At 43.7% G+C, this 27290-nt stretch overlaps 1 protein-coding gene across 1 annotated transcript in view; it reads right to left on the reverse strand.

Moving 5' to 3' along the window:
* Positions 1-10101: 10101 nt before the first annotated feature.
* TMEM141 (transmembrane protein 141) overlaps positions 10102-27290 on the reverse strand; it is a 30550-nt gene continuing 13361 nt past the window's right edge. The window contains exons 2-5 of the mRNA XM_069747660.1: positions 26630-26696; positions 24841-24924; positions 23156-23263; positions 10102-10697 (exon numbers count right to left, since the gene is read on the reverse strand). Of these exons, the coding sequence (XP_069603761.1) occupies positions 10639-10697; positions 23156-23263; positions 24841-24924; positions 26630-26696 (318 nt within the window). The 3' untranslated portion in view covers positions 10102-10638. The remainder of the gene's footprint in view (positions 10698-23155; positions 23264-24840; positions 24925-26629; positions 26697-27290) is intronic.

Genomic DNA, 27290 nt, shown 5'->3' on the forward strand with positions numbered 1-27290 from the left:
GGGAGAATGTCCTATGGTCTGATGAAACCAAACTGGAACTGTTTGGTAGAAACACAACTTGTCGTGTTTGGAGGAAAAAGAATACTGAGTTGCATCCATCAAACACCATGCCTACTGTAAAGCATGGTGGTGGAAACATCATGCTTTGGGTCTGTTTCTCTGCAAAGGGGCCAGGACGACTGATCCGGGTACATGAAAGAATGAATGGGGCCATGTATCGTGAGATTTTGAGTGCAAACCTCCTTCCATCAGCAAGGGCATTGAAGATGAAACGTGGCTGGGTCTTTCAACATGACAATGATCCAAAGCACACCGCCAGGGCAACGAAGGAGTGGCTTCGTAAGAAGCATTTCAAGGTCCTGGAGTGGCCTAGCCAGTCTCCAGATCTCAACCCTATAGAAAACCTTTGGAGGGAGTTGAAAGTCCGTGTTGCCAAGCGAAAAGCCAAAAACATCACTGCTCTAGAGGAGATCTGCATGGAGGAATGGGCCAACATACCAACAACAGTGTGTGGCAACCTTGTGAAGACTTACAGAAAACGTTTGACCTCTGTCATTGCCAACAAAGAATATATTACAAAGTATTGAGATGAAATTTTGTTTCTGACCAAATACTTATTTTCCACCATAATATGCAAATAAAATGTTAAAAAACAGACAATGTGATTTTCTGGATTTTTTTTTCTCAGTTTGTCTCCCATAGTTGAGGTCTACCTATGATGTAAATTACAGACGCCTCTCATCTTTTTAAGTGGTGGAACTTGCACTATTGCTGACTGACTAAATACTTTTTTGCCCCACTGTATATGTGGATTTCAACTGTAACTGGAAATCCTAAAAAAAATAATTTGCCGGCCGTTATTATCTCCCCGTTGTCTTTAGCCCCAACTTTCACATTAAGACACTGGCGCTGTTCTTTCTAACATTATGTGATTGGACAAGTCACTGCCTCAGACTTATCCCCTGAAATACTCTGTGCTGTGTGGCGAATCATCTCTGTACAGTATCAGTTTGCAACCTTCTGTGTGATACTGTCTGCTGAGCCATGTATCTAATCCCATCCTGTGATACTGTCTGCTGAGCCGTGTATCTAATCCCATCCTGTGTGATACTGTCTGCTGAGCCGTGTATCTAATCCCATCCTTTGATACTGTCTGCTGAGCTGTGTATCTAATCCCATCCTGTGTGATACTGTCTGCTGAGCCGTGTATCTAATCCTATCCTGTGTGATACTGTCTGCTGAGCTGTGTATCTAATCCCATCCTGTGTGATACTGTCTGCTGAGCCGTGTATCTAATCCTATCCTGTGTGATACTGTCTGCTGAGCCGTGTATCTAATCCCATCCTTTGATACTGTCTGCTGAGCCGTGTATCTAATCCCATCCTGTGTGATACTGTCTGCTGAGCTGTGTATCTAATCCCATCCTGTGTGATACTGGCTGCTGAGCCGTGTATCTAATCCCATCCTGTGTGATACTGTCTGCTGAGCCGTGTATCTAATCCTATCCTGTGTGATACTGTCTGCTGAGCCGTGTATCTAATCCCATCCTGTGTGATACTGTCTGCTGAGCCATGTATCTAATCCCATCCTGTGTGATACTGTCTGCTGAGTTGTGTATCTAATCCCATCCTGTGTGATACTGTCTGCTGAGTTGTGTATCTAATCCCATCCTGTGTGATACTGTCTGCTGAGCCGTGTATCTAATCCCATCCAGTGTGATACTGGCTGCTGAGCCGTGTATCTAATCCCATCCTGTGTGATACTGTCTGCTGAGCCGTGTATCTAATCCCATCCTGTGTGATACTGTCTGCTGAGCCATGTATCTAATCCCATCCTGTGTGATACTGTCTACTGAGTTGTGTATCTAATACCATCCTGTGTGATACTGTCTGCTGAGTTGTGTATCTAATCCCATCCTGTGTGATACTGTCTGCTGAGCCGTGTATCTAATCCCATCCTGTGTGATACTGGCTGCTGAGCCGTGTATCTAATCCCATCCTGTGTGATACTGTCTGCTGAGCCGTGTATCTAATCCCATCCTGTGTGATACTGTCTGCTGAGCCGTGTATCTAATCCCATCCTGTGTGATACTGTCTGCTGAGTTGTGTATCTAATCCCATCCTGTGTGATACTGTCTGCTGAGTTGTGTATCTAATCCCATCCTGTGTGATACTGTCTGCTGAGCCATGTATCTAATCCCATCCAGTGTGATACTGGCTGCTGAGCCGTGTATCTAATCCCATCCTGTGTGATACTGTCTGCTGAGTTGTGTATCTAATCCCATCCTGTGTGATACTGTCTGCTGAGTTGTGTATCTAATCCCATCCTGTGTGATACTGTCTGCTGAGCCGTGTATCTAATCCCATCCTGTGTGATACTGGCTGCTGAGCTGTGTATCTAATCCTATGCTGTACAATACATTCTCGGAGAACCATACACCACTACTTTCCCCATCGTGTATTGTTGCTGGATATTGTGATGTCGTCCTGTGCACATAATAGCCAGGGGTGGTAATAAATGGACTTGCAGTCTGCGCCTCTGGAGATGAGGAATGAATCTTTGTTTCCTGCAATGAATATTGTAATCTTACATCCTATTTCATTTATTCTGTTCATTGGTGACAGAGGCGTCATCCCGAACCCACTTCTGAGGTTTTTGCACATACCATTCTGCAGGACCACTGGTAGCTATAAGGCTCTTTATTACATGTTATTTTATATTAGCACTTTTTTATCTGTGATAAGCCACGCCCACTTCTAGTTATTAGACTGATGAGGCGGAGCTTATAAGCCAGACTGCAGCAGATAATTTGGCTCTTTGTTTCATTGCAGCCATTTGGAAAATTCAAAAAAGTTCATTTTTTTTTCTCATTAATGTACACTCTGCACCCCATCTTGACTGAAAAAAAGAAACGTAGTAATTTTTGCAAATTTATTAAAGAAAAACTGAAATATCACATGATGAGAAGTATTCAGACCCTTGGCTCAGTATTGAGGAGAAGCACCTTTTGAGCTTGTACAGCCACGAGTCTTCTTGGGAATGATGCAACAAGTTTTTCACACCTGGATTTGGGGATCCTCTGCCATTCTTCCTTGCAGATCCTCTCCAGTTCCGTCAGGTTGGATGGTGAACGTTGGTGGACAGCCATTTTCAGGTCTCTCCAGAGATGCTCAATTGGGTTTAGGTCAGGTCTCTGGCTGGGCCAGTCAGGAATGGTCACAGAGTTGTTGTGAAGCCACTCCTTTGTTATTTTAGCTGTGTGCTTAGGGTCATTGTCTTGTTGGAAGGTGAACCTTTGGCCACGTCTGAGGTCCAGAGCACTCTGGAAGAGGTTTTCATCCAGGATATCTCTGTACTTGGCCGAATTCATGTTTCCTTCAATGACAACCAGTCGTCCTGTCCCTGCAGCTGAAAAACACCCCCATAGCATGATACTGCCACCACCATGTTTCACTGTTGGGATTGTATTGGGCAGGTGATGAGCAGTACCTGGTTTTCTCTACACATACCGCTTAGAATTATCACCAAAAAGGTCTATCGTCATCTCATCAGACCAGAGAATCTTATTTCTCGTAGTCTGGGAGTCCTTCATGTGTTTTTTTTTTTTTTTTGAAGGCTAGGGTCACATTGCGTTAGTGCAACCCGTTTAGCGCTAGCGCTAGAGGGTTGCGCTAACGCAATGTTTTTAATGTGGCCGCGTCCCGGGGTCGCGGTAACGTCCCCGCTCTCGCAGATCCCCAATCTGCGAGAGCGGGGAACGGACCGCGGGCGCGCCTCGGACGCTGCAAGCAGCGTCCGCGGCGCGCCAGGAAACACCGGCGCATCGCTAGCGCGTGCCAAACATGGCACGCGCTAGTGCTGCGCGTTCCCATTGCCGTGAATGGGCACGCTAACGGACGCGTTGCACGGCGTTAATTTCGCCGTGCAACGCTGTCCGTTAGCGCGTTCCCATTAACGCAATGGGAACCAAGCCTTAGCAAACTCTTTGCAGGCTTTCATATGTCTTGCACTGAGGAGAGGCTTCCGTTGGGCCACTCTGCCATAAAGGCCCGACTGGAGGAGGGCTGCAGTGATAGTTGACTTTGTGGAACTTTCTCCCATCTCCCTACTGCATCTCTAGAGCTCAGCCACAGTGATCTTGGGGTTTTTCTTTACCTCTCTCACCAAGGCTCCTCTTCCACGATTGCTCAGTTTGGCTGTACAGCCAGGTCTAGGAAGACTTCTGGTGCTCCCAAACTTCTTCTATTTAAAGGGAAGGTACCGCGTTTGTAGATCATTAATAAATCACTGTAATGTAGCATAACATCCTGCTATAACCAAGGTTTAATTGCATGTGAAACAGATTACGTGTAATATGAGTTTAAAGAAGGCACTGGGGGCTAACATCTTGTTTTTACAGCAGTTCATGACACTATCAGTGTCATTTTACGGCACCCCATGGACATAGGAGATAATAGACCGGCGCTGACCCTATCTCTAACATTGTTGCTGCTTTAGCAGTGAGCTGGGCACGCCAGTGTGGGCTGCAAAACTCACTGCTGTAAGTGTGACTGGCCGCCATTTTATTATAGCCCTGTGCTATCTGCCGAGCTCCACTTTCTATCGCAAGAGAGAAGCACTCACTGGAACCGGAGGATGGGGAGTGCGGGTGATTTATCTCCATGCTCCATGTCCTGGGCAGACATCCTCTGCTCTCACATGCTGCCCTGTGTGCTTCTCCTGCTCTGTCTCCGCCTCCTCACACACAGACCCTGTGATCTCTGGTAAGCTGCATTCACAGCCTGCCTCTCTCTCTGCCATACAATGTATCTCTCCCCTCCCTCCACAATGCCTGGCCATTCTCTGCAGACCTGGATCTCCTCCTTCTTATCTTACGGAGGGATGAGTCACAGACAGCTCTGCTCAGATAATGCTGCTCCATACATAAACACCACGTCTTCACTTTTCCTCCAGTCCACCATGCTGCTGAGCCCACTGTGTTCTGCTTTTTTGTAAACACTGTAGCTGTGTTTCTGATGCAGTAACTGATGGTGATAGCAGCTCACAGGGCAATCACACACAAAATGGCTCTGCCCTGTGATGCTGCTCTTCATTCTGCCCCAGGGATATTAGACCACCCAAAAGGGGAGGGAAATGGTGATGTCAGCAGTTACTGCCCCAATTTCCCAGCAAAGAGTAAAGCTGGTAAGTCTTACTATAGCTGCTTGAGGTCTAAAACGAAAAATGCTCCCCCTAGTGGTCAATATATATATTTGTAAGAAAATATATAATATTTTTCATATAGAAATGTTTGCAAACAGTGCAAACATTGCATTAATACATTTTATTTACTATTTAAGCCTAATTTCACAAAAAAAAAACTACAAAAAAATTGGTGGCACCTTCCCTTTAAGGATTATGGAGGCCACCATGCTCTTAGGAACCTTGAGTACTGCAGAAATTCTGTTGTAACCATGGCCACATTTGTGCCTTGCCACAATTCTGTCTCTGTGCTCCTTGGCCAGTTCCTTTGGCCTCATGATTCTCATTTGGTCTGACATGCACTGTGAGCTGTGAGGTCTTATATAGACAGGTGTGCGCCTTTCCAAATCTGTTTAATTAAACACAGCTGAACTCCAATGAAGGAGAAGAACCATCTCAAGGAGGATCACAAGGAAATGGACAGCATGTGACTTAAATATAAGTGTGAAAAATGTTAAGGGGTCTGAATACTTTCCGTACCCACTGTATATTAGTTATGTTCTTGTATATTATAGTTGTTATATTCTTGTACATAGGGGGCAGTATTATAGTGGTTGTATTCTTGTAGATAGAGGCAGTATTATAGTAGTTATATTTTTGTACGTAGGAGGCAGTATTATTGTAGTTATATTCTTGTACATAGGGGCAGTATTATTGTAGTTATATTCTTGTACATAGGGGGCAGTATTATAGTTGCTATATTCTTGTACATAGTGGCAGTATTATAGTTGCTATATTCTTGTACATAGGGGGCAGTATTATAGTAGTTATATTCTTGTACATAGGGGGCAGTATTATGATAGTTAAATTCTTGTACATAGGGGGCAGTATTATAGTAGTTATATTCTTGTACATACAGTTAGGTCCATATATATTTGGACAGAGATAACATTTTTCTAATTTTGGTTATAGACATTACCACAATGAATTTTAAACAAAACAATTCCGATGCAGTTGAACTTCAGACTTTCACCTTTCATTTGAGGGTATCCACATTAATATTGGATAAAGGGTTTAGGAGTTTCAGCTCCTTAACATGTGCCACCCTGTTTTTTAAGGGACCAAAAGTAATTGGACAGATTCAATAATTTTAAAGAAAATGTTAATTTTTAGTGCTTGGTTGAAAACCCTTTGTTGGCAATGACTGCCTGAAGTCTTGAACTCATGGACATCACCAGACGTTGTGTTTCCTCCTTTTTGATGCTCTGCCAGGTCTTCACTGCGGTGGTTTTCAGTTGCTGTTTGTTTGTGGGCCTTTCTGTCTGAAGTTTAGTCTTTAACAAGTGAAATGCTGCTCAATTGGGTTGAGATCAGGTGACTGACTTGGCCATTCAAGAATATTCCACTTCTTTGCTTTAATAAACTCCTGGGTTGCTTTGGCTTTATGTTTTGGGTCATTGTCCATCTGTAGTATGAAACGTTGACCAATCAGTTTGGCTGCATTTGGCTGGATCTGAGCACACAGTATGGCGGCTCTGAATACCTCAAAATTAATTCGGCTGCTTCTGTCCTGTGTCACATCATCAATAAACACTAGTGACCCAGTGCCACTGGCAGCTATGCATGCCCAAGCCATCACATTGCCTCCGTCATGTTTTACAGATGATGTGGTATGCTTTGCATCATGAGCTGTACCAAGCCTTTGCCATACTTTTCTCTTTCCATCATTCTGGTAGAGGTTGATCTTGGTTTCATCTGTCCAAAGAATGTTCTTCCGGAACTGTGCTGGCTTTTTTAGATGTTTTTAGCAAAGTCCAGTCTAGCCTTTATATTCTTGATGCTTATGAGTGGCTTGCACCGTGCAGTGAACCCTCTGTATTTACTTTCATGCAGTCTTCTCTTTATGGTAGATTTGGATATTGATACGCCGACCTCCTGGAAAGTGTTGTTCACTTGGTTGGCTGTTGTGAAGGGGTTTCTCTTCACCATGGAGATTATTCTGCGATCATACACCACTGTTGTCTTCCGTGGGAGCCAAGGTCTTTTTGCATTGATGAGTTCACCAGTGCTTTCTTTATTCTCAGGATGTACCAAACTGTAGATTTTGCCACTCCTAATATTGTAGCAATTTGTCGGATGGGTTTTTTTCTGTTTTCGCAGCTTAAGGATGGCTTGTTTCACCTGCATGGAGAGCTCCTTTGACCGCATGTTTACTTCACAGCAAGACCTTCCAAATGCAAGCACCACACCTCGAATCAACTCCAGGCCTTTTATCTGCTTAATTGAGAATGACATAACGAAGGGATTGCCCACACCTGTCCATGAAATAGCCTTGCAGTCAATTGTCCAATTACTTTTGGTCCCTTTAATAACAGGGTGGCACATGTTAAGGAGCTGAAACTCCTAAACCCTTCATCCAATTTTAATGTGGATACCCTCAAATGAAAGCTGAAAGTCTGAACTTCACCTGCATCTGAATTGTTTGGTTTAAAATTCATTGTGGTAATGTCTATACCCAAAATTAGAAAAATGTTGTCTCTGTCCAAATATATATGGACCTAACTGTATGTGTAGTATTATAGTTGCTATATTCTTGTACATAGGGGGCAGTATTATAGTAGTTATATTCTTGTACATAGGGGGCAGTATTATAGTTGCTATATTCTTGTACATAGAGGGCAGTATTATAGTAGTTATATTCTTGTACATAGGGGCAGTATTATAGTAGTTATATTCTTGTACATAGGGGGCAGTATTAGGCTAGGTTCAGATTGCGTTAGAGCAATCCGTTTAGCGCTAAGCGCTAGCGGGTTGCGCTAACGCAATGTGATTTTCGGGGTCGCGTTTAACGTCCCTGCTAGAGCAGATCCCTGATCTGCGAGAGCGGGGAACGGACCTCGGGCGCGCCGCGGACGCTGCAAGCAGCGTCCGCGGCGCGCTACAAAACACCGGCACATCACTAGCGCGTGCCGAAAATGGCACGCGCTAGCGATGCGCGTTCCCATTGCCTTGAATGGGCGCGCTAACGGACGCGTTGCACGGCGTTAATTTCGCCGTGCAACGCTGTCCGTTAAACGCGATCCCATAACGCAATGGGAACCCAGCCTTATAGTAGTTATATATTCTTGTACATAGGGAGCAGTATTATAGTAGTTATATTCTTGTACATAGGGAGCAGTATTATAGTAGTTATTGTCACGCCCACGCCCTGACTGGTCGGCGTGAGCTCTGGGGGTTTGTGGCCCCACTGAGCCACAAACCAGACTACCCTGGAAGGGGTGTGACTATGACAGCTGCCTGGGTTTTCACTGGAGCCTCTGATGGTGAGGTCAGGCTTGTGCAGCATGCAGCTGCCAGGTGCTACTCCAGGGTGGTGTCTGGCTGTGGCTGCTGATTCCACTTGGGAGACAGGAACACCAGGATTGGTGCGGGCATCAGGCAGGACTGGCAGAAGAGCACGGCTGAAACTCAGACGAGTAGGCTGGCACGGCAGATAACACAGGGCTGGCAGAGACGCGGCAGATAACACAGGGCTGGCAGAGACGCGGCAGATAACACAGGTCTGGCAGAGACACGGCAGATAACACAGGTCTGGCAGAGACACGGCAGATAACACAGGGCTGGCAGGGACACAGGACTGGCAGGGAACACAGGACTGGAAGGCACAGCAGGAACGGCTGGACTGGCAGGAACACTGGATAGGAATGCACAGCAGAGAACACAGGACTGATTGATGTGGTGTATGAATGAACAGGTAGGGGCCTGTTCACACTGGAGGTGCAGGTACGGATATGTAGTTAGGAGGAACAGGTAGGGACCTGTTCACACTGGAGGTGCAGGAACGGATATGAAATATGAAGGAACAGGTAGGGACCTGTTCACACAGGAGGGGCAGATATGGAAATGTAGTATGAAAGAAGTAAGAGAGAACAGGTTGGGACCTGTTCAGACTGGAAGAGAACTGCAAGGCTGCAAATAGGAGCGGTAGAGCAGCAAGAGATAGCACAGCAATAAAAGCTAAGCAGAGCGGAGCCACAAGGAATGTGGAGAGGAGCTGCAGCAAGAGATACTGCAGAAGCTAAGCAGAGAGGAACCGCAAGGATTGCGGAGAGAAGCTGCAGCAAGAGATTAGTGCAGCAACGGGAGCGGAGCAGAGCAGAATGGAGCAGAACCACAGGAGTGCGGAGTAGAGATCAAGCCACAAAGGAACAGAGCAGGCAGAGCTGCAAGAGTGCGGAGCGTAAGCAGACTGAGAACACAAGGAAAGACACAGCAGGGAAGGAAGCCACAGACAAGGAGACCGAGATAGGACAAAGTACAGACAAGGCACTGGAACAAGACACAAGGACAAAGACACAGAGACCAGGATATTCTGCCTCCTGGAGGGCGGACAACAAGATCAAGGCAATAGCACAGAGAAAAGCCTCCAGAGAGGGAGTAACTCAGAGCAAGGCCTAGCAAACTCAGAAGCTAAACAGTAACTGAGCTAACACATTGCACAGGCCCAGTCCACTGGGTGGAGCTGCACTATATACTGGAGGCCTCTTGGTAATTGGTCAGGAACAGATTAGACAGATGCACCTGATTCCTATAAGAACCAGAGAGTTCAGGCGCCGGCCCCCTATGCACACAGCCAGGAAGCATGCAGAGAGCAGAGACACAGAACATGGAGCTGGCATGAAACAGAAACCACATCATGGCCTGGAGCAGTGGGTAAGATTGTGTGAGAGATGTGAGGCCATGCCGTGATGCCAGCAGAGTTGTTATAGTTATATTCTTGTACGTAGGAGACAATATTTTAGAGACTTTTCTGTGAAATTACCGTAAGTTATATACGGTATGTCCTTTTATTAAAAAAGAAAAAAAAACCATACTGGTTATACACATATATGCAATCCAAGAAAAGTATCCAGCATTCACTGCACCAAAATCTTCTACATTTATTTAATTGAGAATGCAAATAACAGACGCTGAGTGCATGAAGTTATTTTTCAGGATGAGATCATGGATAGTAAGTTCATGAATTCTGCCTGATATGTGGATTATTAATTAAATCTATACATGTGGAGGATTTTGGAATAGCGAGTGTTGGCCATTTTTCTTGGAGAGCTTCCCTGCCGTGCACCCAGTAGGTGAGCTGAATCTTCTACTTTATACACATATGTAAAATTTATGCTGAATATGTATAGTATTATTATTATAATCTATGTATATCCAGTACTGTTAAACTGTTAAAGTGACGCCTATGTAGGGACTTTTTCAGCAGCAGTAATTTTAGTTCCTTCCTTTTCATTTTTCCCTTGGCGGAAGCACAGTAGATAATTATTTTAGGGGTTTCCTCATTCTTTGTGTAATGGAATAATTGATGATTTCCATTGTTTACTCTTATAAATGGCAGCATTGTGTTCTTGTTCGCGGTCAGAAAGTCCCTGGTTTTCTATGTGATTACAGCGGGATTTATTCTGTTGCGTCTCCATACTTGTTCTGCTTTGTGACATCTGAAATCTGCTGCTGTCCTAGAATGGAAAAGAGAGAAGAGTCATCAAAATCTATGGGTGATGATACAATTTAATATCTGATCAACTCTGAATGTACTGGTATGGCCAGTGTCCGCTGCTTCTGTATAGAGACGGCTCAGGGGGCACGGACTAGGCGTCATAGGAGTCCATTATATATACATATATATCATATGTCTTAATTGCCCTAGGAAAAGGAGAATTACACTTAGAGAGTTGAGGGCCCAGAGGGTGGACATTGCCTTTCCCCAAGACACCCATTTTGATCAGTCCAGAACTTTTCAGTTTGCGGCTAGCCACTTCCCTATTGCAAATTCAGCGTTTAGTAACAATAGGAAAAAAGGAGGTGTAGCAATATTAATCTCATCAAATCGTCCAGACTCCTTATGCCCTTAGAGATTGGGATGGTAGTATTCTGTATAATCCATCTAATATCTGAAATATTTTTCTAAATTTCTATTTAAAAAAAAAAAATCAACTCTATAATCCTCAGAAGTCCCTTCCTTTGAATCCGAAGGTTGGGTCTTCCAGTTCTGCTGGTGGAAGCAGTTAATTCCCTTAAAGGGAACCTGTCAGCAGTTTGGGCCAAGATAAGATACAGCCATCACCTTTCAGGGCTGATATATAGTATTCTATGTTGCTGTATGTCTGCCCCCAACCCGACCTGAAAGAGAAGAAAAATAACTTTTATGATAGTCACCTGTGTGGCGGTCTTGTCCGAGGGGTGTCGCTCCTCTTGGTCCGGCGCCTCCTATCGTCTTGCGATGCCGCCCTCCTGCTTGCTTCATGTGGATGACGTGTCCCTGCATCATCCATAGTGTCTCCTCGGCACAGTACTCCTGCCCAGGCGTACCTCTCTGCACTGTTGAGGACAGATCATAGTACTGCAGGGCGCATGTGCTGGGGTTTGTTGATCTTTTCCAGCACTTGCGCACTGCAGTACTTTGGGCAGGAGCGCTGGGCCGAGGAGACTGTGTAGATTCATCATCCACAGGAAGCAAGCAGGAGGAAGGGGATCGTAAGAAGATGGGAGGTGCCAAGAAAGACAACCCTCGGACCGGACCGCCCCACAGGTGAGTATAATAAGTTATTTTTCTTCTCTTGCAGGTCGGATTGGGGGCTTATATACAGCATTATAGAATGCTGTATATAAGCCCTGAAAAGTGATGGCCGTATCTCATATCAGCCAGAACTGCTGGCAGGTTCCCTTTAATAAGCCGATAACATTAGAAGAAATTACTGAAATAGGTGACCTGCCTCTTGGTAAATCCCCTGGACTAGATGGTTTTATGTACTTGTATCCAAGAAGTATCGTTTCTCCTTGCGGAGAGTGACATGTTAAGCAAATCGAGATGAGGAGACTTAAACCCGCAAAGTTTCTCTGGGAAATATGCAAATTGTCTCTTCATAGAGGAAGAGGACTAGAACTCTAGTGCCACCTATTGGAAGTAGCAATCCTACTAAATCCTTCCAATAGGTGGCACTAGACTTCTAGTCCTCTTCCTCTCTGAAGAGACAATTTGCATGTACTTGTACTAAAAGACGTTTGCAGATGAATTACTAGTAGCTACCCATATGACCAAGCTATTTAATTCCTTTAATAATAATAATAATCTTTATTTTTATATAGCGCTAACATATTCCGCAGCGCTTTACAGACATTATCATCGCTGTCCCCGATGGGCCTCACAATCTAAATTCCCTATCAGTATGTCTTTGGAAAGTGGGAGGAAACCGGAGTGCCCGGAGGAAACCCACGCAAACACGGGGAGAACATACAAACTCCTTGCAGATGTTGTCCTTGGGGGGATTTGAACCCAGGACCCCAGCGCTGCAGTGCTAACCACTGAGCCACCGTGCTGCGCCTTTATGTTGGGATCTCCCATACCTGATGCTCTGTCCCATTCTTATCTGATTCTCATACCTAAATGATGTAGAGAACCCCTCGATTGTGCCAATTACTCTTCTCAGACCTGAAGATATTTACTTGCCTTCTAGCCAATAGACTCAATATTTGGTTACCACAATTGATTCACAAAGACCAAGTGGGATTTGACCCTTTCCATCCAGGTGGGGATAACACTAGGAGAGTGGTGCACTGAATTGATGTGATTAATAGTAATAAGACACAGGCTCTTCTTTTGAGTCTGGATGTGGAAAAGGTGTTTGATTGCCTTAATTGGTCCTTTGAGACAATGAAGACTTTTGGTGTTTTAGGTCCATTTCTTGTAGCGCTAAGGGTGCTTTATAAATCTCCACTTATAATAATGATTTTATTTATGTAGCGCCAACATATTCCACAGCGCTTTACAAATATTACTTCTATAAAACTCCCTTATCATATTTCATCCATTTTTAAAATCTCAAATGGTACAAGACAGGGGTGTCCCTTGTCACCTCTATTATTCGGCATGTATTTGAAAACTTTAGCAGCTGTTACCAGTCAAAATACTGATATTTCAGGTGTAGATGGTAAAAGGTAAAATGTTTAAAATTTCTCTAATTGCAGACAATGTCTTATTAACTCTAACGAAACTTCATGTTACTGTGCCCAACTTGAAGGAGCCCCTCAGGGAGAATGGGATCCTGCCATGGTATAAGATTAACGCATCAAAAACGGAAGCGCATTCACTGAATATTCCACCAGACATATTGGACTACCTCAAAACAAATAATAAGTTACGCTGGAAAATAGATGCAATAAAATATCTGGGTGCTAACTTAACCTCTTCCTATAACACCTTGTATTCAAGTAATTTTCCTTCCCTTTTTAGAGACTTATTGGAAACCCTACTCAAACCCTACTCAATTCCACTTTGGGGTCGTATAGTCGCTGTGAAAATGACACTCCTCCCTAAACTAACTTATTACTTTGAGACTCTCCAGCTAAACTGTCCCCTTAGGAGAACTGAAATCACGTCAAGCTAGCATAATGAGATTCATAAAGAATGATAAATGCCATAGGATCTCTAAGCAAATACTTAGGCCCATAAATCTTGGGGAGTTCTCTTGGTCCCAGACATTGGTAAATACTATCGGGCCACTCCTCTAAGGAGGAGTCCATCCTTGTCCTCCCTGTGGGCCTTTAACCCTTTCACCCCGAAGCCTGTTTTCACCTTCCTGACCGGGCCAATTTTTACAATTGTGACCACTGTCAGTTTATGAGGTTATAACTCTGGAACGCTTCAACGGATTTCGGTGATTCTGAGAATGTTTTCTCATGACATATTGTACTTCATGTTAGTGGTAAAATTTCTTTGATATGACTTGCGTTTATTTGTTAAAAAATGGAATTTTGGCGAAAACTTTGAAAATTTCGCTATTTTCAAACTTTAATTTTTTATGCCCTTAAATCAGAGAGTCATATCGCACAACATAGTTAATAAATAACATTTCCCACATGTCTAATTTACATCGGCACAATTTTGGAAACATTTTTTTGGTAGGAAGCTAAAAGGGTTGAAAGTTGACCAGCGATTTCTCATTTTTACAACAAAATTTGCAAAACTATTTTTTTAACCCCTTAATCCCATATGACGTACTATCACGTCGAGGTGACCTGGGACTTAATTCCCAGTGACGATATAGTACGTCATATGCAATCGGCCGCGCTCATGGGGGCCGATCGCGGCCGGGTGTCAGCTGACTATCGCAGCTGACATCCGGCACTATGTGCTAGGAGCGATCACGGACCGCCCCTGGCACATTAACCCCTGGAAGACTGCGATCAAACATGATCGCAGTGCTCCGAGGGCATAGGGAAGCATCGCGCAGGGAGGGGGCTCCCTGCGGACTTCCCCGAGACCCTCGGTACAAGGCGATGTGCTCACCTTATACCGAGCGTCTCCTCCCTACAGACCCGGATCCAAAATGGCCGCGGAGCTACTTCCGGGTCCTGCAGGGAGGTGGCTTACAAGCGCCTGTAAGCCTGCAGCAGTTCACGTCAGAACGCTGATCAGACACAGTGCTCTGCAAAGCAGGGACCTCATTTTGGAAATTATAACCCTTTGGGAATTTATCTACAGATGTAATGAAGATTTTGACTCCATGGGTGTTTTCCAGAAACAGGCAGCAGTGGATGTTGCTGAGTGAAAATTGCAATCTGCCGTTGTAGTGACCAGTACGTTGTAGTGACCAGTACATTATGCCCAGCTCATGCTCCTGGAGACACGTACCTGTAAATTAGGTGGACTCTCATCACTACAGAAATGCCAAACATGTGGGCGCTAAATGTTGTTGTCATGGTCTGCCTGGAATTTCTGTTATGGTCCTTCTAGAGTTAATTCTATATGGCCTCTCTTTGGTTTGGTGAGGGCTATAAGTAACCGCATTGGTGCCATGCTCGTTGTCAGTGATATGTCCATTCCTGGCTGAGTAGCTGATCCTAGTATACCTGTGTAGTGTATATTGCCTGCTTCTGTATGATTGTTCTGTGTATGATCTGGTCTGTTTCCCTTTTGATATTCATCTGTTGCTTCTGTACTCTGTGTTACTCTTGGTTCTACCCCGGCTACGTCCCTGACTTCACGCCTGCCTGTTCCCCTGGTACTGCGTGGCTTTCTCTGGCTTCTGACCCCCGGTTTGCTGACTATTCTCCCGGCTCTGCTGGGTCCCACTATCCCTGCTAGGAGTTCGGGACCAAGCTCCACCCCCAGTGCTCACGTGATTGCAGGTCCTGTTCCTCTTGCAGCACACCTTCTGCCGTGTTCACATTCCACTGCAGAGGTCCCTGGGCTTCCCCAGCATGTCTTTGGACACGCGTACAGTCTCTGGTGGTGAGTCTGATACGGTGTCCATCACAGTTGTTTAGGCACACTGGGGCTCAGAAGGGAGGGGGCATTTGGATTTGGGAGCAGAGAATTTTCTGAATTTCTAATGGGGGGTAAGGAGCCATTTCACTTTTCCAAAGTCTGTGTACTACCAGTAACTACCAGTAACGTGGATGCCCCCTATATTTCTGTTAACAGATGACAGACCTAAGTCCGGAGTTGCTTTTTTGTGTGGATTGAGTTGAAGCTTTTATTGGGAACATTCTACATAATGTTTGGGATCATATTTATCTGGCGCTATACACTGAGCGCTTACTTTGAGGTTTCCATCTAAATCTCCGAGTGACGTGACCGATCAAACCCACGAAGGATCCATTCACTACAATTAGGCAGCAGAGTTACTCTGGATTCCGTCTGGCCTCTGTTCAGCGTTGTCCTTTTCAGAAGTGCACAAAACTGTGGCCGACGGCACTTTTATGCAATCCTAAAAAGACTGACACCGCCGGATCCTATGGCGTCCACAGTGCCTCTGGAGCACCCCCAAGGGCTAGGGGAACTCTGTACCGGGTCCTTCGGTTCTCAAGGGGGATGTCACGGTGGCTAACCCGGTCAGTGGACCTCGGTAAAAGGGAAAAGGTCTTTAAAAAATCCACACAGAATCCACACAGGGGAGAAGCCTTTTCCATGTTCAGAATGTGGGAAATGTTTTGCCCGGAAAGCGTATCTTGATGGCCACCAGAGAACCCACACAGGGGAGAAGCCTTTTTTCTGTTCAGAATGTGGAAAATGTTTTGTGACAAAATCATCTCTTCTTAGACACCAGAGCAGAAACACAGGGGAAAAGCCTTTTTCATGTTCTTAAAGTGGGAAATGTTTTGTTTGGAAATCAACTCTTAAAAGGGAACCTGTCACCAGCAAAAAGGCTATTAACCTGCATATTCCTTGTAGATTGGGAGGCCTCGCAGGCAGGGTCCTCTCTCCTACTGTACTAGTCGTGCCTTGTATTGTTTAAGATTATTGCATTTTTTTTTATTATGTATACCCCTCCTCACATGTAAAGCGCCATGGAATAAATGGCGCTATAATAATAATAAATAATAAAGGGATAATGTTCGTGACGCCACCTGTGGTATTTGGTCAGGATGGCCGACGTTGCTTTAAGGGGTCCGCTGGGGTGATGTTATGGCAGCTAGGTGGTATACCTTCCCACAGGTGAAGTGTGTCCCCAGGGCTTCCCAGTGTGTAGATGGTGGATGGTGTGAGGCGCAGTGAAGAACAAGGACATAAGGTTGCAGTCTCTTTACCTTTTTACTGAAGGCTTTAGCATCCACAGTCCAGAGCACAGACCACAGGGCAGGCAGAGTCCGGCCGGTTTGGAGGCAAATCCAGAGTCCCCTTATCCAGGTGGAAATCAGTAGCCTTCCTCTAGCGCCTGGGTGTTGTAGTACCTTCCTGCCGAGCTTCTTGTAAGGTCCTGATGTTGGTGTTCTAGATGTTATGTCTCTCTCTGTCCCCCAGATGGATAGGAAAAAACCCATATGACTGATGGCCTGAGGCTTTTTACAGGGACTCTAGCACGCCCCGGCCCCCACAAGTTGCCACCGAGCCTCCGGGGTATAGGGCGGATCAGTAACTTGGAATTAGCTGTCCTGCCAGTCTCTGGAGCAAGGCATAAACGACTGTTGCTCCCTCGGTGTTCCGGCTACCGGATCCTGCGCCTCAGAAGGAGGCAGCCTGTGCAGGGCAGAACTCCTTCTGGTTTCCACTCCTTTTGCTATGACTCCTTTCTCACTCTCTACAACACAGTTCTCTGTTCGTGTCTCTTTTTTAGGATGCTGCTGCACGTGGGGCAGGCGCAGCTCCGTGGCCTTCTGTCTAGGCCTCCGACAGGCTCCCACCCCTGTCAGGGACCATCTCTGTCAGCAACTACTCGATGTTCCTCCTTCCTCTCTGTCTGACTGACAGGAACTGACTAACTTCCTATCCAGGCCACCAGTTTTACCTAATTGTGAAGAGTGCCCTAATAAATAGGAGCATAACTACCCCTGGTGGACTGGAGTGTGAAATGTGTTGTATATTTGTGATACCTGGTAAAGAGATCTCCTTTATTGCCTTCAAACGTCACATCACTCCCCCCTAGAGGAGAATGATATTACTGCAATGACCAGGACCCTGGGGCGCTGCACCTCCATCTGCCTCATTATAATGAATCTTCCACCAGAGGTTCTGTCTGAATCACGTATTTTAGAGATTTACATGGAAACCCCAGTGTAAGCGATCAGCGCAGGATAAATGTGCGCCGAGCCTTACTGCGAGCTGTGGGAGGCAGAATGAAAAAAATCAACTGCATGTGAAGAATTGGGTTTATTTTATTTAGCAGGTGGAAGAAGGAGAATGACCAACTTGTTCTGTGTTTCAGTAGGAGGGATGTGAGGTTGAGTACCAGGTCTGCAGATGAGGTCGGGGAAGGGGGGGGGGGGGTATGGGGGTTAAGAGGGAGGAGAGAATTATTTGTTTGGAAATTGATTGGGTTTGGGGATAGCAAAGTAGAGTAAGGTTTCGTAGAGCAAAAACTGTAAAGGCATAGTTAAGCATGGTGTGAGAGTAGGTGTGGGGAAGTAAAGAGGTGAGCACAGTTGATAAACAGTTGTAGCTCTTACCGGCTGTCAGTTCTGGGACATTTCTGGTATATTTCCACTGTACACTTGAAAGCTGCACAGGGAGACCTAGGTCAGAAACATGTCGCTCTATATTTATACAGCTCCAGTTGTCAATTATACCAGGTGACTACAGAAGGTAGGAGCCGCAGGAAGACAGGTCAGACAATTAGGAATGAGATGAATAGCCAGGAGATGATAAGAAAAGTTTGCTAGTTACTAAGCAGGAAAGGGAAACCTGAGCATACCAGAATAGATTGATAAACAGTAGGTGTGAAGTAGGATCAATGGATGTGAGGAATATTCTATTCAGGAAACATTTAAATGGAGCTCTCGCCTGTGCCACCATGGCAGCTGGGTGCCTGCTGATGGCCCTATGAAGCTCGGCAGCAGGGCGAGCTTCATAGTGAACCTCCATTTTCACGAAATCCTAAAATATATGATTCAAATTCCCTAAATCAGGGATAGGGAACATCTGGCTTGCAGTTAGTTTACGGCCCGCGATGCAATGGTCTCTGGCCCCTGGGCAGTTTTCCGGAGACCGCAGAACTTCGGCCGCCAACCCAGCCATTCATTCCTTCCTAGACTGTGAGCATATATAAGCAAGATCCTTAGAACAGAATACAGAATCACAAAAAGTCAGACCCTATACCTAGTGGTGAGGAGGGCCAGAGTAACACAGGACACTCTCATATTAACTAAAACACATGGGAGCAAAAAAAAAAAAAAAAAAAAAACCAGTTCCAGATAAAAATTAACACATTTTATTATGAAAAAGTATTTATACACTGAAAACTAACAACATAATAACATAATGACCAAGTGGACAGTTTTGGAATAGAGGTGTAAAGCAAAAGGTCCCACAGTATGTAAGTGGATGGGAAGACCAATAAAGTAGCAGCGATTTATATAAAGTGTCAGTGCTCATAAGTTAATATGTCTCCATGGTGATATAACCACTCTATGCCTCGATTGCACGTGTATAGTAATAATGCTAAGTTAGTAACTATAATTAAGAAGCATAAATGCAGAATCCACAGTGGAGAGCTATATATAGATAGCATAAGTATAGAAGGTGTATATCAATTTAAGGCCGGTGTCACACTTGCGTGTACAATGCGAGAAACTCGCATCAATACCCGGCACTGCCGTCAGCACTTGGGACCGGAGGGTTCAGCTGCATAGAAATACATGTAGCCGCACGCTCCGGTCCAAGTGCTGGGGTATTGATGCGAGAGACTCGTGCAAGTTTCTCACATTACACTCACAAGTGTGACCCCGACCTTATAATAAGGATGATGAAGAATGACATTGTCATAGGCAATAACCTGTGAGCACTGACACTTTATAGAAATCGCTGCTGCTTTATTGGTTTTCCCATCCACTTAAATACCATGGGTCCTTTTCCTTTACACCAATGTTCCCAATCTGTCTACTTGGTCATTATGTTGTTAGTTTTCAGTGTATACTTTTTCATAATAAAATTTGTAACTTTTTATCTGGGAAGTTTTTTTTGCTCTTGTGTGTTTCTAGACAGTGAGCATGCAGCATTCACTAATGAATGCTGTGGTGTACAGAGCAAATGATTACTGGCCAGAGTCAGGATGCTCTTCACGGGTGGATTTAGCATGCTCTGCACTCTGGTGTAGATAATGAAGGCGGCAGTCTCGGTGTCTCCTATGTGATGTGTATACTGCAGTCTCGGTGTCTCCTATGTGATGTGTATACTTCAGTCTCTGTGTCTTCTATGTGATACATACTGCAGACCTCCCACTGTTTAGTTCTATAAAAGTAATGTGATCAGTTTCGCACTTTGAGGAGATATGGGGTCTAATATACATCTACGTTCAGAACAATCTGTAAAAGTAGTTGCGAGTAGCAACATCATCATTACCACCTAACCTCACTCCTCACCAAAGAGGAGCAGCTCCAGCCATCACACTAGGTAATTAACTGAGCAAAAATGGTAGGGTAATTTTCAAGTTGATAATTTTGTATGGCCGCAAATTTGGATACTTATAACCTAATGGCCCTTGCCAGAAAAAAAAGGTTCCCACCCTTCCCCTAAAGGGAGTAAAGGGAAATTCCCATCTCCAAGATCCTATCCCAATATGTAGTAAGTGTACTGATACAAATATTAGCAAATACCTCAAATTATAAATGTATCTTTCCTCATGTGCAGGCGTTGCAGGATCTTAGGTATCCATGGTTACGACCACTGATATAGTGACAGCTAGTTTCTAGTGGTTGTAACTAGAGATGAGTGTATATCTTCGGCTCCCTCCTTATTCAGGAAGCTATAGCGCTTACCGAATAAGCTGCATCCGGCACCCGGGTAACTGGAGCGCTCCGATAATCCGCCGCTACATGAGTCACGGCTGTATGACAGGCACAACACAAGCATGGAGAGCCTCAAAAAAACGGATAAAAAAAAACCTATGCATTTCCAATTGAAGGAATTTGCTAATATTATTACACCTTCTACATACTGAAATAGGATCTTGGAGATGTGAATACCCCTATAAAAGAAAAAGTAAACCTTAACCTAAAAATTGAAATCACCCAATTTTTTCCCTTATTAAAAATATGGACTAAAATAAACATAAGCTGCATTCATACAAATCCAATCAAAATATAAAACTAACCATACAATAAACATTGTAAAAAAAAAGAAAAGAAAAGCAGCATTTGCAGGGTTTTTGGTCACCACAACTCCTTAAAAATATGCAATAAAAAGTGAACAAAACTTTGTTTGACAATAAATCAGTCAGCTCACCAAACAAAAAAAAAACAAGCCCTCACCCAACTCTAATAATGGAAAATGAAAGAAAAAAAAACATGGGGCTTGGAGAAAAGGCATCACATGGCAAGATTTGTATTTTATTTTTTTGTTTTATGTACTTAATTTTTTCCATCATTTGAGAAAAATCCATGCAAGTTTGGTATCGCTGTATTGTACTGACTTAAGAATCATGTAGACAGTTCGCTTTTACCATACAGCCAATGCTCAAGAACTAAAACTTAAAAAAAGGACCTTTGCAGAACTGCATTTTATTTTGTACAATTTCATCTCATTCGGAATTATTTTCCAGGTCTTCACATGTAATGCGAATGGTGTTATTCAAAATTACAGCTGGTCCCACAAAAAAAACAAAACAAAAAAGCAATTGTCTGAGGCCGGCGTCACACTCGGCGTAAGACAATACAGTCCGTATATTACGGCCGTAATACGCTGAAAAGTCCCCAAAATAGTGGTCCGTAGCTCCTCCGTAGGCAGGGTGTGTCAGCGTATTTTGCGCATGGCATCCTCCGTATGTAATCCGTATGGCATCCGTACTGCGTGTTTTTCTCGCAGGCTTGCAAAACCGACATACAAGGATATACAAGGGATCCATGTGTAAAAAAAACCATAAAAACATATTCTCATTCTCTCTCTCTCTATTTCTCTATCTATCTATCTATCTATCTATCTATCTATATATATATATATCAGTAGACACATGTATGTATATATGTTAATATTTCATACGGAGTGAGATAACTTTAAAGCCGGTAATTCAATTACCGGCTTTTGCTATCTCCTTCCTAAACCCGACATGATATGAGACCTGGTTTACATACAGTAAACCATCTCATATCACCTTTTTTTTTTTGCATATTCCACACTACTAACATTAGTATTCATTCATAATATTTCATACAGCGCGAGATAGCTTTAAAGCCGGTAATTCAATTGCCGGCTTTTGCTATCTCCTTTCTAAACCCAACATGATATGAGACATGGTTAGTAGTGTGGAATATGCAAAAAAAAAGGGGGATATGAGATGGTTTACTGTATGTAAACCAGGTCTCATATCATGTCGGGTTTAGGAAGGAGATAGCAAAAGCCGGCAATTGAATTACCGGCTTTAAAGCTATCTCGCGCTGTATGAAATATTAATATATATACATATGTGTCTCACTGATATATATATATATATATATATATATATATATATATATATAGAAAAAAATGGAACAGCACAATGCTCACCAATGGTGGGTGCCTAGCCCCCTGGATAAAATGGTCCAAACATTAATCCAACATGTATACCAAATAGTAAAAAGAAGGCAGCACTCCAAAAGTTTCAGGTGAAAAAGGGTGAAGTTTTAATCGACCCACATCACTGCGCGACGTTTCAGCTCACTGAGCCTTTTTCAAGCCTGGCTTGAAAAAGGCTCAGTGAGCCGAAACGTCGCGCAGTGATGTGGGTCGATTAAAACTTCATCCTTTTTCACCTGAAACTTTTGGAGTGCTGCCTTCTTTTTACTATTTGGTATATATATATATATATATATATATATATATATATATATATATATATATATATATATACCTATTCTATGTGTACACATTTATTCTACCTATTCTATTGTAAGCTGTCAGTGTGATTTTACTGTACACCGCAATGAATTACCGGCTTTTCTCTCTAACACCGCTGCGTATTTCTCGCAAGTCACACTGCTGGCCCGTGTGTAATCCGTATTTTTCTGGCTTCCATAGACTTTCATTGGCGTTTTTTTTGCGCAATACGGTGACAAACGCAGCATGCTGCGATTTTCTACGGCCGTAGAAAGCCGTATAATACCGATCAGTAAAATACGGCAGATAGGAGCAGGGGCATAGAGAATAATTGTGCCGTTTGTTAGGCGTGTTTTACGGATGTATTTTATGCGCTCTTACGTCCGTAAAACTCGCTAGTCTGACGGCTATGACAGCAGAAAAATAGAAGTTACAGTTCTTAGAAGTTGGGGGAAGAAAAAACGAAAGTGCAAAAATGAAAAATCACCTGGTTTTAAAGAGATTACAGGCACTAAAGGAGAAATTAATTTTACCTTTTACATTAAGTGAGATTTTTTTTAAAGGGGCAGTGTTCACATGATGAAACCGGCTATGCAAAACTGTAGGAGTATGTGATGATTTCCATCCATTATCGCCTTACCAATAGCCCAATGTGGAAGGTCACAGAGGTGTGTACATATCTACAGTTACCTGCGTCATGTAATTGCGATATCTGTCCTTTCTCCAGGTAGATCCACAGGTCGGTGCACTTCTCCGTTTCCCTCTTAGTCACTACGTAGCTGGCCACCGATCCTGCAACTGAAATCAGGTTCAGATGTAAAAGAAAATGGCGCCAAGAGGTGATCATGTGCTTAGCTGTAGTTTGTAAAATGGGGTCACTTATGGGGAACTCTGCAGTCCTGACACCTGATGTGCGCCCAAACAGTGGTTTTCCCCACATATGGGGTATCAGCATGCTCAGGAGAAACTAAACGACAAATTTTAGGGTCCATTTTTTCCTTTTACCCTTGGCAAAATATATAATTTGGATCTGAAGTAAATTTTTTTGGCAAAAAAAGAAGTTAAATGTTCCTGTTTTTTTTTTCCACTTTCCAGAAATTCCCATGAAGCATCTGAAGGGTTAATAAACTTCTTGAATGTGGGTTTGAGCACCTTGAGGGGTGTGGTTTTTAGAATGGTGTCACTTTTAGGTATTTTCTGTCATATAGGCCCCTCAAAGTGACTTCAAATGTGATGTGGTCCCTAAAAAAAGAAAAAGTTTTGTAAATTTTGTTGGAAAAATGAAAAAAAAAAATAAAAATTGATAGTTGTTACATAACCACTCAGCACCCAGAATATGTTGTACAGTTATATGTATGTATAATAGGTTCCATGTGAGATGCATGTCCCTAATGCATCAGCCCACAGGCTGCGCCCCTGGGCAGAGGGGACACGATATTCCCCTTTTGTCCGCCCCCCACCTTTGTAATTCCCACAGTAAATATCGGCAGGCTCCGGCCTCCTGCGGCTATTGTAATGTATACCTGGCCTGCCGCTTTTCTATTGGCCTGCCCTCTGTATCTGTGTGATATATTCTGTGTCCTGTGAGTAAAGTGTTGTCAGACTGGAAATACGTGGAGAAGCAGTGATCTTTTATATGCGCCCACGTAACCAAGCAATTCCAGCCAGCGGCCTTCATTCAGACTCCAGCCAAAGCAGAGTGGACCTCCGGAAACACGGGGTGGTACTGAAAGAAGTACCCCAGCTTGGTAGACCCCTTTACAATGGTCAATTTTTAACCCTTATAACTTCCTAACAAAAAAAAAAATGATTCCAAAATGGTGCTGATGTAAAGTAGACATGTGGGAAATGTTATTTATTAACTATTTTGTGTGACATATCTCTCTGTGATATAAAGGCATGAAAATTAAAAAGTTTCAAAATTGCAACATTTTTGCCAATTTTTTTTTTTTCACAAATGAATGCAAATTTTACCACTATCATGAAGCACAATATTTCATGAAAAAACTTTCTCAAAATCAGTAGGATCCGTTGAAGCGTTCCAGAGTTATAACATCATAAAGGGACAGTGGTCAGAATTGTAAAAATTGGCCTGGGCATTAACGTGCAAACCACCTTCGGGGATAAAGGGGTTAATGTGGTACCTTCTTGTTACCACACCTGTTTTAAGTTCTGCAGGTCACTAACCTCAATAGAGTAATTGATAGAAACCAAAAGAATGGAAGGATTTGCGCACTGCAACTTGGCAGCTGTGGGGAACGGAACAATTTTTTTAATTTTTTTTTTTTTTTGGGGGGGGGGGGGGGGTTGTAATGTTCCCCCTTTATGTGCCATCACTGAGCAGACATCTACAGATCTAGGCCTGTTCTGCTTACCCACAGACAGGAGAATATTCCATCGCAGAGGATACCGCAGCTGCTTTCTGAACACACTCTGGATCACCAGTGCGGCACCTGTCCCTGAAAGCACAGGCATGAAGAGGTTAACACACGGTAAAGAGCACGCTCAGAAGCCTACGTGCGAGTCCCCCATTCTTGTAGTAGTAGTGGCATTGCAGGCATGAGCTCATGTGACGAGCTTGTGACAAATGTATTATTAATATTAATTTATTATTTTGTGGTATGTTTCCCATTTGTGGATTGTGGTAAATAAACAATCAATCAATCAATACTGTCTCTCTTTTTTTTTTTAATCCACTCCCTCCTACCTACCCCGCCCCCCCCCAAAAAAAAATTCTTAAAATTAAATGAAGCACTACATATGGCTGGCGCAATCTGTGTTGTACAGCCAGTACCGGTTGAATTCGTCCGTCAATCTCTGACGGTGTCGCTTTGGGTACTTTCACACTAGCGTTTTTTGTAAATCCGTCACAATGCGTCGTTTTGCAGAAAAAACGCATCCTGCAAAAGTGCTTGCAGCATGCGTTTTTTCCCCATAGACTTCTATTGGCGTCGCATTTGCGACGGATTTGCACACTTCGCATCCGTCTTGCGACGAATGCGTCGTGCTTTGGCGGACCGTCGGGAAAAAAAACCCCTACATGTAACGTTTTTTTCTCCCGACGGACCGCTTTTTCCGACCGCGCATGCGCGGCCGGAACTCCGCCCCCACCTCCCCGCACCTTACAACGGGGCAGCGGATGCGCCGGAAAAATGCATCCGCTGCACCCATTGTGCAAAGCGTTAAACGCTAGCGTCGGAATCTCTCCCCGACGCATTGCGACGGGGAGATTTCGACGCTAGTGTGAAAGAAGCCTTTGTCAGCTGGAGGACGGCTGAAGGTCTCTGCCCCTCACCTTGGTACTCCTGTGAAGCCCACTCTCAAAGTGGATTTAATAGGAGACAGTGATTTTCACTTTTTAAGTCTTTTAAAAACAAAAAAATACAGTGCAAAGAAAATTCTAAAAAAAAAAAAAAAAATTTGAACTTTTCCTAAGCAAATATGCTTTTATTTTATACTATCACCGCTTCGATAAAAGCCCGATCTATCTCCATCTGAAAATATTTCACCTGCAGATGAAACGACAAAAAGTTGAAACGCAAAACTTGATGTTTTTTTTTTTTACATCCCTCCTCCACATAAAAAGCTCCCCCACCCCCCCCCAAAAAAACAGGTCGGTCTGTTTTTTTTTCTTAATAAATGAATGCCATAAAAACAAAACAGAGAAGACAATGATAGAATTAGTGGTTTGTTTGTTCAAGACATTTAACAGCACTTGGATTATTTTTCAGATTTTTCCGTTTCATTTAAAGGTAAATTGAATGGTGTTCGGAACTAGAGTTTATGCCACAAAAAACAAGCCCTCATCTTGGAAGTGAAAAGGCTTTGGTCTTGTTAAACGGGAGGGGAAAAAAAAGGAAATCGTGGAAAGTAAATTGACAGAAAAAGGTTAAAAAGTCACTAAATAATGTGCTCCTCGTGTCTGAGGTCTGCTGACAATGTCATTCAGCCATTCAGGAAATTCTAAATTCCCTTCTGTTTTACTCTGCGACTAATTTTCTGTGAGAGGAATGAGTTTCTGGCTTTATAATAGAACTGGATTTCGGTATCCTTTACTAGTCCTTTAATCCGTCACTATAATCCTGATAATCCAGAATGCAACTGAAATAGTTCCAGGTGGTGTTTCCACCATGGCCCCTAAATATCATGGACAGTGACAATTACCTGTGATAAAGGTGACCACCCCCTTCATGAACGCCTGTGACTGGCACGCTGCATATCCTTTTAATCCCTTTAAAAAAAAATAATATATATATATATAAATTGTACAGCCTTCTTTAATGTAGGGTGCGCCACAGGAGGTGGTAAGGGTTTCAATGTGAGGTTTAAAAGGACAGAGCAGAGTAAAAGGTTACACCGAGGCAGTGACATTGGGAGATTGGGGAAAAGATGGCACCTGTAGGGTATGTGCACACGTAGGTGGGATCTCTGCAGATTTTTCCACACCTCTTTTTGTAAATCCGCAGGTAAACCGCACTGCGGATTTACTGCAGAATTACCGTGGATTTAGTGCAGATCCCACCTGCGGATTCCTATTATGGAGCCGGTGTAAACCGTAGCGGAATCCACACAAAGAATTGACATGCTGCAGAATAAACGCTGCTTTTTTTTCCGCAGCATGTGCACTGCGGATTTTGTTTTCCATAGGTTTACATGGTACTGTACAATGCATGGAAAACTGCTGCGAATCTGCAGTGTCAAAACCGCTGCAGATCCCCGGAAAAATCCGCATCGTGTGCACATACCCGTAAGGGGGATGAAGCCCAGAGAGGGATTTGAGCTGGCTAGTGAAAAGATGAATTTTGTATTGCCAATGTTAAGTTTA

This window comes from Ranitomeya imitator, chromosome 2 (genome assembly GCF_032444005.1).
Source record: "Ranitomeya imitator isolate aRanImi1 chromosome 2, aRanImi1.pri, whole genome shotgun sequence".
Lineage (NCBI taxonomy): Eukaryota > Metazoa > Chordata > Amphibia > Anura > Dendrobatidae > Ranitomeya > Ranitomeya imitator.